This window comes from Schistocerca gregaria, chromosome 9, assembly GCF_023897955.1.
Source record: "Schistocerca gregaria isolate iqSchGreg1 chromosome 9, iqSchGreg1.2, whole genome shotgun sequence".
Taxonomy (NCBI): Eukaryota; Metazoa; Arthropoda; class Insecta; order Orthoptera; family Acrididae; genus Schistocerca; species Schistocerca gregaria.
Genome location: NC_064928.1, coordinates 175532967 through 175546361, shown reverse-complemented (window position 1 = coordinate 175546361; position 13395 = coordinate 175532967). Strand labels below are relative to the sequence as shown.

General features: G+C 40.2%; 2 protein-coding genes across 4 annotated transcripts in view; one reads left to right on the top strand and one right to left on the bottom strand.

Moving 5' to 3' along the window:
• LOC126292098 (uncharacterized) overlaps positions 1 to 10829 on the top strand; it is a 28394-nt gene extending 17565 nt beyond the window's left edge. For all 3 annotated transcript variants that reach the window (XM_049985923.1, XM_049985922.1, XM_049985921.1), the window contains 2 exons: positions 5802 to 5866; positions 9467 to 10829. In XM_049985923.1, the coding sequence (XP_049841880.1) occupies positions 5802 to 5866; positions 9467 to 10308 (907 nt within the window). In that variant the 3' untranslated portion in view covers positions 10309 to 10829. The remainder of the gene's footprint in view (positions 1 to 5801; positions 5867 to 9466) is intronic.
• A 1685-nt stretch (positions 10830 to 12514) lies between these two features.
• LOC126291481 (uncharacterized) lies at positions 12515 to 13088 on the bottom strand. The gene is made up of 2 exons (XM_049984990.1): positions 12947 to 13088; positions 12515 to 12840 (listed from the first exon to the last, which is right to left on the bottom strand). Exons 1-2 carry the CDS (start codon positions 13086 to 13088, stop codon positions 12515 to 12517), a joined length of 468 nt encoding a protein of 155 aa, XP_049840947.1.
• Positions 13089 to 13395: the final 307 nt, after the last annotated feature.

Sequence of the window (13395 nt, the reverse complement as noted above, 5' to 3'; positions counted from 1 at the left end):
TTCACATCTCAAATACAGATGTCAGTAACAGAATTATCTGTTGAGAGGTGATAATTGCTCACCTTCTAATTCTTCTCACTACCGAGAAGCCACAATCTTCAAACTTTGACACAGTGTGATGAATAGTATTGTTTTGTAGGTCGTCCAAATCTGTGACAGTTCATCTGTTTCTTCCTGTGAGACTGAAACTTAGTTTCTTGAGGACAGGCTTCCATTTCCTGTGCTCCTGTATGTATTTCCTGCTGTGTTTGGAGTGACTTTTTGCTGTGAAGACAAGATATCCTCTCTTCTAGGACTATCCTCAAGGTTGCTGGTGTTTGAGAGGAACCTTTTTTAGATTAGAATGGGGATTCAAGCACCATGTTTTGAAAGATGTGAAAGAATATTTAGAGAACTCTGAAAAGGTAGACATCCTGAGCACTGCATAACCACAGGGTTGGATAAGTTACACATAAATGGTTACACTATAGCAGCTTACTCATGCAGAAAGGAGGAGTCTTTACATATATTAAGTCAGAACAGTTCAGAAACATTGAGACAAGTAGATTTTGTAGTGATGAGCACATAGAATGTGCATTTATAAATTAATACTGAAAAATAAGTCACTTTTAATTGTAACGGTATCTAGACCACCATTGTGAAATTTTGAACTGTTTATGAGGAATCTGAAGTCCTTACTATACTATCTGTCAGACAGTAGCAAGCAGTTAGTAGACTATGGTGACTTCAGTGTTGATTTTGTAAAGTATTCTGATAGAAAAAAGTGATATGGGAACCTTACTTGGGTCCTGCAGTTTGATCTTGGTAATTAACTTTCCAACACAGGTGGATGAAGACAGTAGGACCTTAATTGATAATGTTTTCTTTGCTGAATCTGAGTAAGAAAACAACTGTTTGCCTTATTACAAATGCTCTCTCTGTTCCTGATGCACAGTTAGTTAGGATAAATAAAATAGTGTGTTACAGTGTTGTGGTTGGCAGGAGAGCCAACCGTGTCAGTAAAGGAGGCCGAAATGCACGCGTTTTAGCTCACGCAGACTGGCGTGAGGTCTGGAACATGACAAGGGAATTAGAATTGAGAAAAATGGATGTAGCTGGTGGAATACTTAAATTTAATCCATTCATGGAGAACGTCGCTCTTTATGGTACATGATTCACAATATCAATAGTACGCCTTGCTAGGTCGTAGCAAATGACCTAGCTGAAGGCTAGGCTAACTATCGTCTCGACAAATGAGAGCGTAGAAGTCAGTGAACCATCGCTAGCAAAGTCGGCTGTACAACTGGGGCGAGAGCTAGGAAGTCTCTCTAGACCTGCCGTGTGGCGTCGCTCGGTCTGCAATCACTGATAGTGCTGACACGCGGGTCCGACGTATACTACCGGACCGCGGCCGATTTAAAGGCTACCACCTAGCAAGTGTGGTGTCTGGCGGTGACACTACATTCCTCCCCCGCAAATCGGCATACGGTTGTGGAATAAGGCTTCCGCTCGCCATGGGGAGGACCACATGTTGAAGTATGCGACGAGGTAGGGAGCCTAACAACAGGCGAGGCTGTGCCACCCACACCCTGCCATTCGGACCGCGGGGAGCGAGGAAATGCCTGAAAACCTGCACCAGGGTGCATGCCAACATGCGGTGTATGTGCCTGTAGAGAGACAGGAGGGGCCGAAGGGTCAACCTCCATCGGGTCGGGGCACTCGACAGGCGAAGACGACATGGGGTCTAGAGCGGGCAAGAGTTCCATGTCGGAGGACAACCAGTCATGGGAAGCGATCGGCGGTGCGTGACCCAGGGAGGCGCCCGGCGGTTGCAGCGACGCGTCCACTGTGGGCGTCGCCAGCGGGAGAACAGGCGGCGGCAGCGCGTCGCCATGGGGCAAAATGGAATGCAGCGTCGGTAACACCTGGGGCTGAGGTGAGACAGTAGAAGGGTCCCCAGGGCGCTGACCGGACGGCACCGTCACTGAAAGCAGACTGCGAGCAGCAGATGCCATGCGACGACAGAGGCGCAGCTGATTGAAATGACGACGCACCTCACCAGAGGCCCCCAAAACCAGATACATAGCGCGTCCGAGGCAGCGAAGAATGCACCCTTCGAGCCAACGCCGTGAACGTCGATAGTGGCGATAGTAGACAACGTCGCCTGGAGCAAAAGCAGGTGTCTGCCACTGCACAGGAACCTGATGCGGCGGATGGAGCAAAGACATCAAGGTTCGATGAGGGCGACCGTGGAGCAACTCAGCTGGCGAGCGGCCATCTCGGGGCTGAGAGCGGTACGAGGACAAAAAGAGCAATAATGCGTCCTCCCGAGAATGTGAGTCTTTTAACTTCAACATCTGTGATTTGAAAGTCCTGACCAATCGTTCAGCAGCACCGTTTGACTGTGGCGAAAACAGAGCGGACGTCAGATGTTGAATACCATTTTGGCCATGCAAAGAATTTTCGCGGTGCTGCTGATTGTTGTTCGGCACACACCATGCAAGAAGAGCACATATTCGTAATCGCGGCATCGATTCCGAGCCAAGTACAGTGCTGACGAGCAAGTTGTTTCGTTCTCACTATACCCCAATGTCCTTGGTGGAGAAGCTGTAAGATAGAGGACTGTAACAAATGTGGTACCACGAACCTGGACTGATCATTATCAGAACGCAACAGCAAAACCCCACGTCGTACAAAAAGTCTCTACTTGTGAGCAAAAAATCGGTAAACCAACGGGTCCCCGATCCGTGACTTTGACAATGGCCATTGCGTAGCAACAAAACACAGAACGAGAGCAAGGACAGGGGCGGCAGATGTGGCTGTAGCTACCCGATGAAAATCAGTCTGAAACGACTCGACCACATCATCGGTTTCCCCATCAATGAACATGCAAGCAAGTTCGGAGGAATCGAATGCCCTATCCTCAGCAACAGGCAAGCGGGACAACGCACCGGCGTTTCCATGCTTAGCAGTGGTCCGATACAAGATATCGTAACGGTACTGTGAGAGGAATATAGACCAGCGAATGAATTTCTGCGCTATACGTGGAGGTACAGGCATGGTTGGATGAAAAAGCGTTTCAAAGGTTTGTGGTAAAGTGACGACCATACAAGAAATCATGAAACTTTGTAACACCAAATACAAGAGCCAATGCTTCTTTCTCTATCTGTGAATAATTTCTTTGAGCAGACAAGAGCAATTTGGACGCAAAGGCAATAGGGCGATCGTGCGATCCATCTTCATGCACAAGCACAGCACCGATCCCGAAATCCGATGCATCCACCATCAACAAGAGAGGCTTCTGGGGATTGAATGGCGTAAGGCAAGTATTGGAAAGCAACGCCGATTTCAACTGGCTAAAGGCGCATTTGCATTCTGTCGTCCAGACGAACGGAACACCCTTACGGTGTAAGCGATGAAGCGGAGCTGAAATGGAAGAGGCGTGTGGAATATATTTACGATAATAGTTGATTTTTCCCAGCACACTCTGTAGCTGCTTCAAATTCTGTGGCGACGGTAAGTCTTGTATGGCACGAAGGTGCGTGGGACTGGGATGTATGCCTTGGGCATTGAGTACATGGCCCAAGTATGGCAAGTCCCAAGCAAAAAACACACATTTGTCCTTCCGTAAGCGAAGACCATTTTGTCGCAAGACTGAAATAATGTTCTGAGATTGGCCAAATGTTCTTCTTCCGCCTTTCCAGAGATCACAATATCGTCCAGATAATTTGCTGCAGTAGGGACCGACGCACAAACAGTTTGTAGATATTGCTGAAACAATGCAGGGGCGGATGCACACCCGAATGGCAGTCGTTTGAATAGGATAACATCACTATTCAGTAGAATGGAAGAGCCATAAATGATGGGTCACAAGTAGCAGATGCATTTAATAATCATTTGGAGGAAGACTTACCACCAACTATAGAAGAAATTAAAGAAATAATTGAAACCCTCAAAACAACAGAGCTACTGGAGAAGATTTTATTACAGCTGAACTTTGAACTGGGCTTTGCCCAATTTAGCAAACGAGCTAAATTTACTCTTTGAAGAAATGTGGAAAACAGAGAGAGTCTCAGAGGAATGAAAAATTACCTTGATACACACACTCCATAAAAAAGGTAATAAACAGGATGTAAATAACTACAGAGGAATCTCTTTACTGCCAGTAGTGTATAAAGCATTTTCCAGGATTTTATTAAGAAGAATAGAAACAACACAAGACAGTCATTTAAGTGAATATAAAGGTGGTTTTAGGAACGGAAGGTCATGCTCAGAACAAATATTTAATCTCAAGTCAGTAATTTGCCACAAATTATTTAATTCAAAGGGCATTTTAGTTATGTTTGTGGATTTCAAAAAGGCTTTTGATTCTCTTGACAGAGAATCTATAGATAAAATAATTTGAGAATTTTGTCTAAACTCGCAAACCTAATTGGTGAAACACTTACAGGGTCCTTGAAATTTGCTGCCGTAATTTGATGTCCATTTGGATACTTGGGAACTAATTGGCAGTTTACAGGCTTTGTAAATTGTCCACGGTACTTCTGTAAACTAACTTGCACAGGTTTCTCAGTCTGGTTGTGTGAATATATAGAATGTTCACCACTCACTAATCTAAACACCATTGTATTTCTGATGTCTGCACTTTTTATCAACAGTAACGTTATGTTTGCCGCTACTGTTCATTATAGATGACACAGACAAGGAGTCATCTACATTTTTTATCTAGGAGGTACAACCACAGACCTAGGATAATATAGCTTTTATTTCGTCCAATACAGAAATAAGAATAAATGATGAGCCTTTGATGACGTTCTTCCTTCACCATGTTTAAAGCCTTTAAAACACAGCTGGCTACTTCTTCAGCCCCTCTAGATGCAACATTCTCAGACCAGACACACATCATTGCCTTCTTATCACTACGGTGTTGAATACAGAAATTATATGTCCAAAGTTGTCCCCTATAAAAAACTGTTTCCATCGAAATATATGGTGTTGGCAGTGCTTGTTTTAAGTCCACGCACAAAATGAGTGCGTCGCTACCATCCTGTTTTTACTGATTTGAGTCACTTTTCAGAGCACTATTTGCAGCTTTAGCTTTCTCAAAGTGTAGTTTGATGTCTGTGGTTTTGGTGTTATTACATGACTTATAAGAATCACAAATATGACATGTATCATTTGACGGCAATTTAAAACCAACATTATATTCCATGTTTAAAATGGTTTTGTACACATGTTGTTTCACTGGGACTTCATCTGTATTTTTAAGATGTTCACAATACAAGCGGTACATTCCAGCAATCATGTTAACAGAGGTTATGTAGGACTTGTTGGGATTCTGCATTTTACTATAATGTGATGTGTACATTGGAAACATTTTGATGTGATTTCTAACATTATTTTTTCTCTTGTTGTCAGTGACAGGAGGTCTGTTAGAATGCTTGCCTCTTCTCTCCTGTCTAGGTGTATGTACAGATGGATATGTTGTAGATTCATGGCACTCAAGGGAAAATGATGCAGCAAAATATTTTTCCCTCTCACGAGTTAATATTGGGTACTGATTACACAATAAAAGTAAAGTGAAATAGTTTTCTGTTACAGATCCTGTCTTGTATAATTTCTGAAGCATTTGTGTGTGTGTGTGTGTGTGTGTGTGTGTGTGTGTGTGTGTGTGTGTTGTTCTGTATGTTGAAGAATACATTTGTTCAGCACGTTGGAATTTTGGGTCACAGTTTTCATTCTTAAGCATTTTTGTTACAAGAATGAATTGCATTGTGACTCATTCTTGATCCATACTTAAAGGTGAATTATTTTTTCTACAGAGTACCAGCAGGAAGGGATAGAGAGAAGCATCGGTCTTCAAGCCCAAAATTACGAGGCTCAGGAGGTAAGAGGGGTCTCATTGTAACATATATCAGGGAAAATGTTCAAAAACTATAATGTTTTTAATATTACTGTGATATATGAAGTGCTTCAAGAGATATTTATAAGTCTGCCTGTGTTACTGTAATAGTGTTTCATCTTTAACATTTCCTGTCATTTACTCCTGTGAATGACAGCCACATAGTATTATGTAGTCTTCCCAGACTGCGGAATGTACTGTGGGAAATAAGTAGGTGTGAGATTGGAAAAAGTGCAGACCACATCCATTTTCAAAAAGGATTGTCAGAGGAGCATAGGCACACAATTTAAGACATATATTGGTGCTATCAGTCTGCATGTTTAATACATGCATAGTGGCCTTTTTGGAGACCAAAAGTCCCCTCTATAAAAATCAACATGGACTCTGCAAACAGAGATCACTTACTGATTATTGAACCAGATTTCTAATTGGATTCAGGATTTCTTAGAATATAGAACTCGGCACAATCAACAGGTCTAAAAGTAATTTCAAGGATTTTTAAATAATCTCTACCAGAAATAAAAGAGAGCCTTAATACTTCCACTACATAAGAAGCAATAAACAATATGTTAACAACAGAGAAATTTCTTTTATACCAGTTGTATGGGAACTATTTTCAGAGATTGTACAAAATGCAGTAGACACAGCACTGGAGAGTTATTCTGTTAAATATCAAGGTGGTTTTAGAATTACAGAGCCTCTTCTGTACAAATATTTATTCTAAAGCCAGTCATTCGCCACAGATTACTGTATTCAGAAGACAGTGTAGTAATGTTTGTTGATTTCAAAAAGGCCTTTGATTTGTTTAATGGAGAAACTATAGATAAAATAATCCAAGAATTTGGTGTAAAGTTTAAATAGTTTAAATTGGCAAATCTGTTTCATGAAACACAGACACAGTATCTAAAGTTAAATTTATGAGAGAAATGTGTCAGTCCGTCGAAATAAACAAATATATGGGAAGGTTATGTCTAATCCCCATTCTTTTTAATCGTGATCTAGAAAAGACCGTGAGAATTTGGAATGAAAAACTGAAGGAATGTAAGATTTCACCAGTAATGAATGGATTTGTAACAATTATTAAAAACTGACTGAAATTTTTGAAAATAGATATTGGCCAAAAAGATAAAGTTAAAACATTTAAATATCATGGGGACATGATCTGAGAAAATGGCTGGAAAAAGCTGCTAGAGAGGAAAAACACATGAGAGGGGCACACGGAATAACTAAAGATTTTCATAGCAAAAGGTACCTGTCTAAAATTGCAAACATAAGGGATTGCAATACAGTAGTGAAACCAGAGTGTCTATATGGAAGGGAATGTCTAGCATTAAACTATAATTTAGATAAATAAGAAACACTAGAAAGGCAAATAATCAGGAAAATACATGGTGTCCAGCGAAGAAGTCCCTGATTTCAACATTAAATATCTCGAAAACTAAGATCAATAGAAGAATGCAACAAATGGTTTCTTTTGTTTGAAAGCTGTAAGAATGTTATACATAATGTTTTGAAGTAGCGAAAAACCTGCTAATAGATGGTGCTGTACACTGTTCATTTCTTACAGTGTCCATGTGTATAATTAAACTCCTACTACGCAAGCAGACCTTGCAGTCGCATCACAATCATTTCAAAATCTCCACCACTTGCAGACTAGAGGTGGTGCAAATGAAAAATGGATTCAGATGACAAACAGACCACCATTTCTAGCCTTTCGAGTCTTGTGGGATGTTACCTATAAATGGTTTCTTTCAATGTGTCCCACAAAAGGAGTAACATTGGGCACATATGTAGGCTAATCCATCCCTGGCTAGTAAATGTACAATAATCCGACACAGTGACTCTATTTGCGAAATATTCATCAAGAAAGCAAAATACCTGTTTGGTGTGATGTAATCTGGCCCTATATTGCATGAACCTCTCGGTGCCTAGTTGTTCCTAGCTGTATGACAGTAAATTTATGCAAAGTTGCAATGTAAAATTCACTAGCTGTAACTTGCATAAAAAGTGCCAGCAATGCCTGCATACCACAAGCCAAACAGTAACTTTGGGAGGATACAGTGGTTTTGCTTCACACAAATGGGGATATTTGGAACCTCAAAATAACATGTTTTGTTCCTTCGGCTTCATTCAGGTGGAAATGTGCTTCATCTGTGAACCACAAGCAGCCAACATCAAATTCTTCGATATCAATCGGTGTGAGAATTCGGTTCACAAATCCCTCTGTCGCACATCTCATACAGATATGGCCTGATGGCTTTTGATTTTAAACGGAAGTGTTTGTAGGCTTGGTCTCAGTATTTTCTGCATGCTGGAACACTTCAGACCCTCTGCTGCAACTCTTTGGATGGATTTCCTTGGATTGTGCTGAAAATAATTCCAGAAACCGTGGCGATATTTTCAGGAGTACATACGGTTTTCTTGGAGCCAACATTAGCTAGATTGTCAGCCACTCTGCCTGTCAGTTGGAATTTGGCAAGAGCTTGTGAATGGTTTCACCAACTTGTCTCAGCAACTGATCCTTTTGGAACATTAATTGTGTTTGAAAACTACACTTTATTGCTGTAGGACTGTGTTTTAAACTGTGGACACAGTACCAGAAAACTCACTGTTGAATGATATATACAATTTCAACCTCCTCCTTCTGTACACGAACCTCCTTTCATGTTTCAATGGTGGAACTGATCACGCTGAGTGTAGTGTATTGTTTATAGGCAGTACGTCTTGTGATTACAACACCATCTGTTATCAGCTTTTTGAACTATTTCAAAACTTCTGTTTAAAAGTCTTGCCGCTTTCACAATAAGCATACAGTTCATTCACTGGTCTGCCAATCTCAGATATTAAATTTTTAAGCTGGGGGCTCGTTTGCTGCACATCCTTTATTAGGCCCATAGAAAACTATGGAAGGCTGGAAATTATGAAGTAAGCTGAAATTCATCAAAACATAGAAAATACAAAAAAAGATAAAAAGAAAACTGATATTTTTTGGACATTTGTATCAAATGCAAGACAGTGGATTAACCAAAAAGTTCTTTAAATATTTGTAGGATAAGAAGTAAACAAGACGTTGGACCCAGAAGTAAAAAAGTATTTAGCAAAGAGTAAATATGAATGGATTCTGAGGTAGGAGAGTGAAACAGTTGGTCTGAAATGGTCAGAAGAAAGGAAGGAAAAACACAGTGAGAAAATGGAGGAGGACAGGAAGGAAAGAATAATGACTAAGGAATTGAAATTGGCTCATTGTCCTTAGCTTTACCATCTGAGAACAGGGAAAAAATTCAGAAGTACCTCAAATAAATAATTCTGTAGATAATGTTGTGAGATCTGTAGGCTGTTTGTGGATGATACTGTCATCTGAAGGAAGCTTGAAACCTAAAAAGTCTTACTATGGGTGGAAATTTTAGTGAAAAGTATAGTAAGGTTTAAGCTTTCACATACAATAATTTATTTCAAATGCAGTCACCTTTTCTAGTATAAAAATAGCATTTATTTAAGAAACACAAGTTGTTGTTCCTGACATGCCTGGGACTACAGTTTGCTGTGTAGGTAATCTGATTATAATTTTTTGTTCTTTCAATATAGGTGCTGGGCGCTCATCTTCAGGAAGAGTAGGGAAGACACAAGTGAAGAAATCTGCTTCAGACCGGAAACTCGAGTCTCAAAAATTAAGATTAGCTGCTAGAGAAATAAGATCCGACCGACGACACACAGTTAAGAAGAAGAATACGTCGAAAGTACAAAAGCAGGTTCCGAAAGCTGACAGTACGCCAACAGTTGCAGAAGGAAAGGTGACTGAAGATGAAGCGCTGTACAAACAGAATATGTTGATAACACCAGATTCCGAGCGAAAATGTTCAGCACGTGAAATCGAAAAAATCAGAGAAGCACTCGTAGACGCTCTCAAACCTCTCGAGGACGGGTGTTTTCCACAGTTTTACAATTCTAACAATTCCCAGGGTGTTCTCGTCCTTACGTGTGCCAACGAGCAGACAAAGCAGTGGCTGGAGAGAACTGTGCCCCTGCTGAAGCCGTGGGACGGTGCGAAGCTCTGTGTAAAGCCTAAGGGGGAAGTCGCACGAGGGACTAAGGTACTATTTAAGACACCAAAGTTGTTTGCCAAGACAGACCCCAAAAAGATCTTGTTGATGCTCAGCACTCAAAACAAGACTCTAGAGACCAGGACGTGGAGGAACGTTAGTGCGAAATCCGATTCGTCGGGCCAGACTCTGGTCTATTTAGTCGACAATCGGAGTCTCGAAGCCATCCGAGCCTTGAAGAATAAAGCGTATCTCGGATTGGGCAATGTTGAGTTAGTTATCTTAGATGAGGAGGACAGCAAGCAGGACTCTGTAGATGCAGACGTGAAAAATGAGGCGGAAGATGGCAAGGACACGGCTCCCGCAGAAAAAGCTCAAGTGTCGTGATGTTCGTATTTGAGAAGCAGCCACAAACGTGATGTGAATTCAGTGTCCTCGTACAGTGTACCGAGGAGGACAGTGCGTGTGCTCAAGCTGCTTCTAGTTGCGGTGCAACCTTGTTTATTTGTACTGTGTGAGGTCAGAAGTTTGCCTACAAACCAGGAGAATTTGGTAATACAAATAATGCTGTTGTGGTCTTCAGGCCAGAAACTCGCTCGGTGCCTCAGACTTCAAATTGTCTGCCGGTTTTTGGAGTTACAAGGTTTCCACAGTTATTTTTTTGGAAGTGATGGAGATAAGAGGCATGTAACAAGTGCACGGTTAAGAACTGAAATGAATGAATGTTTAATTTGTTTTAAAAAATACTTACTTAAACTTTGCATTATATGTGTATTATGAAACATCTGTAAGGATACATTGTTACAGATATTGATCAAAATATTAGAATCTGGATGTTAATAAATTAAAGTGTTTAAAAAACATAGAACCAATGTTGTTAGCTTTAATAAAACTTTTATTACTATAAACATCTGTCCAGTTTATTAACATTTATTATTGTTACTATTATTGCTACTATCACAGTCATAGGTGGCTGTAAACAAGTTTATTTTCGGCTGCATTATTTTAGGCACAGACATGTTCTCTCATTACAAATGTGAGGTAGTGTGTCATAAAATGAATGCACATCCTTAGGAAGGACCAGCTTTAGTTGTTGCAAATGCGTAAACTTTTCTGCACTGATCTTTAGTGGTGAACTGTAGGGAGGGGGCACTGTAAATGAGCTGGATATGTTTGACATCCTTCTTGGAAGTGGTTCCCATGTATTGCTGAGTTTCAATTTATATACCATTATTCCAGAGGGATCGTACTTAAGACACCAAATATCAGTCACTGTTGGATCCCCAATTTTGGATCTTGGCCGAATAGACGAATAAAACGTGAGTTTATCATAGGACTTGAAAAATGTGTGGTCCAAATAATAGACAGCATAAGGTCTAGGACTTTGTCTTGCGTTAGTACAAACTCCTACATAAGCAGCAGGAGTATAAATGGTCTGTTTCTTTAACTTCCTTTCTATGGTGGAGTACATAGAATTACACTCCATTTGAGTGTGACCTTTCTCCAGAAATTTTTGCACTATTGTAATGTGTTTCTGATTGGCGAGATGAGCCTGTGCATTACTAATCACTGTGTTTCAATTCTGGTACGTGCATCCGTCACTATAGAAAATAGCTTCTGAATCATTTTGGTTGTATGTTTCTATAAAATGTGTGAGTGTACTGGCAAATTCCTAAGCTGTTGGTCCACCTTCTCTCGTGCCAAAGGTAACAATAACCATCATTACTTTTTAAATCATAGATGGTAAAGCTGTGTACCTTTAGTTTGCTTTTATAGTACAGTGCAGATGCTTTTAGTCTCGGAGAAAGCAGAAGTGCTTGAAGGTCCATAGTAAACACACTAGCTGGTCCTAATTTATCACTATTTTTCGCTTCCCTTGCCTCAGTTTTTCGGGCCATATGCAAAGAGTATTCATTGTCTGAGAGATTTCCTGTCTAGTGAGAACAACAAAGATTGCACTGGTCCTTTTTAGGCGAAAATAGGGTAAGATTATTTTCGTCAAATACCTTGCAGAACTGTTTGTAAGCAGCTGGGATTTGTCCTCTTTTCTTGCAAAATTCTATGTATTTCCTATGTATTTCTGATTAACTCAGCCAGTTAGGTTCCAGGTAAAATTTTGTGGAAGAACGATGGCAGTAATGTGATTCCAGTTTTGGCAACTGCGCAAAAAAATCTGATGCTGATTGTCGTCCACCTGAAACTTCCGTTGGTCTCTCATGCATTTGAGGCCCTTCTGCAAGCGTTCTTCCTGATGCACTAGATGCCCATGTTCTGACACTCCATTCACCTAAGCACAAAGTATTCAGAAACATAGTCTTGCAGACAGATTTCTATGTCCTTCTATTACAAAATTGTAATGTAGTGATGTAGTGTGCTATAACAGTGAGATTTATTAGATTCTGAATTATTTCTGCGTCTTTTAACTGGAACATAGTAGACATGGCTTCTAACAAAAAAATTTCTTTCACCCTAAGACATATCCTGCCAGAAATTATTAAATATTATCTGTCTGTGCTCTTCTGTAATATCCTTGCAAGTCCTGTTCCTATTTAAGGAAGAATGTTTACAAGTACATCGTGGTTTCATTTCCCTCCTACTTCTGCTCATTGTTGGACTCTTTTTGCAAACTCATCTTTTTGCCTAAATAATCCTGTCCCCTCATACATTTTTCTTTCTGCAAGCTTTGAAGTGGTTGATTGCTTTTCCTTTTATGGTACTGCTTTGTACTTGTTACTCTCACATCAACTTCATCATTGTTATTTTCCGTGCTGTTGTTACTGCTATGGTCATTTTTGTTTTTATCGGGATCATAAACATCACTACTGCCACTGAACATATCATCCTTGCTGCTGTGTTTGAAAAGACTTTCAAACTCAGAAGTGGAATTCACCTCTGTATTGGCTTCTTTTTTCACATTATCTGTAGTGTAAACAATAATGTCATCAATAATATTTAAATAGTTTAATCACCTCAATTTCAAACAAGGATCTTACTAGATGTTACAACAATATAAACTACGGTTTACCTTCATTTTGTAGGTCTACTCTTTCCTTTGGTGCAGGACAAGGAGGAACCTGACTAGAATCTTCTTCCAGTGATTTTATACGATATGACCCATTGTCGGCTTGTTTCACAAGGTGAAGAGTGAATTTACTCTTTTTACCCATAGTTGGAAACAAAGTAGTTACTGTAGAATGTATAGGATTCTGTTAAGTTCTAAAATTAAAACCTCGTATGTACTGAATGCTGTCGGCTTTACGCGCGATGAAAAACTCGTAAATCAACATTGTATTTAACAAGTCATTATTAATTCTGTATATTAAAATGCAATACATAAATACCTGGAAATACTAACGTGTACCTGTAGCAATAAAGCAGTGTTGGGTCTGTCAGACAGAAAGGTTACTGTCACATCAAAAAACATTTTAATCTCAGAGCATGTGTTCGCCCTGCGCACTAACAATGACGATTACC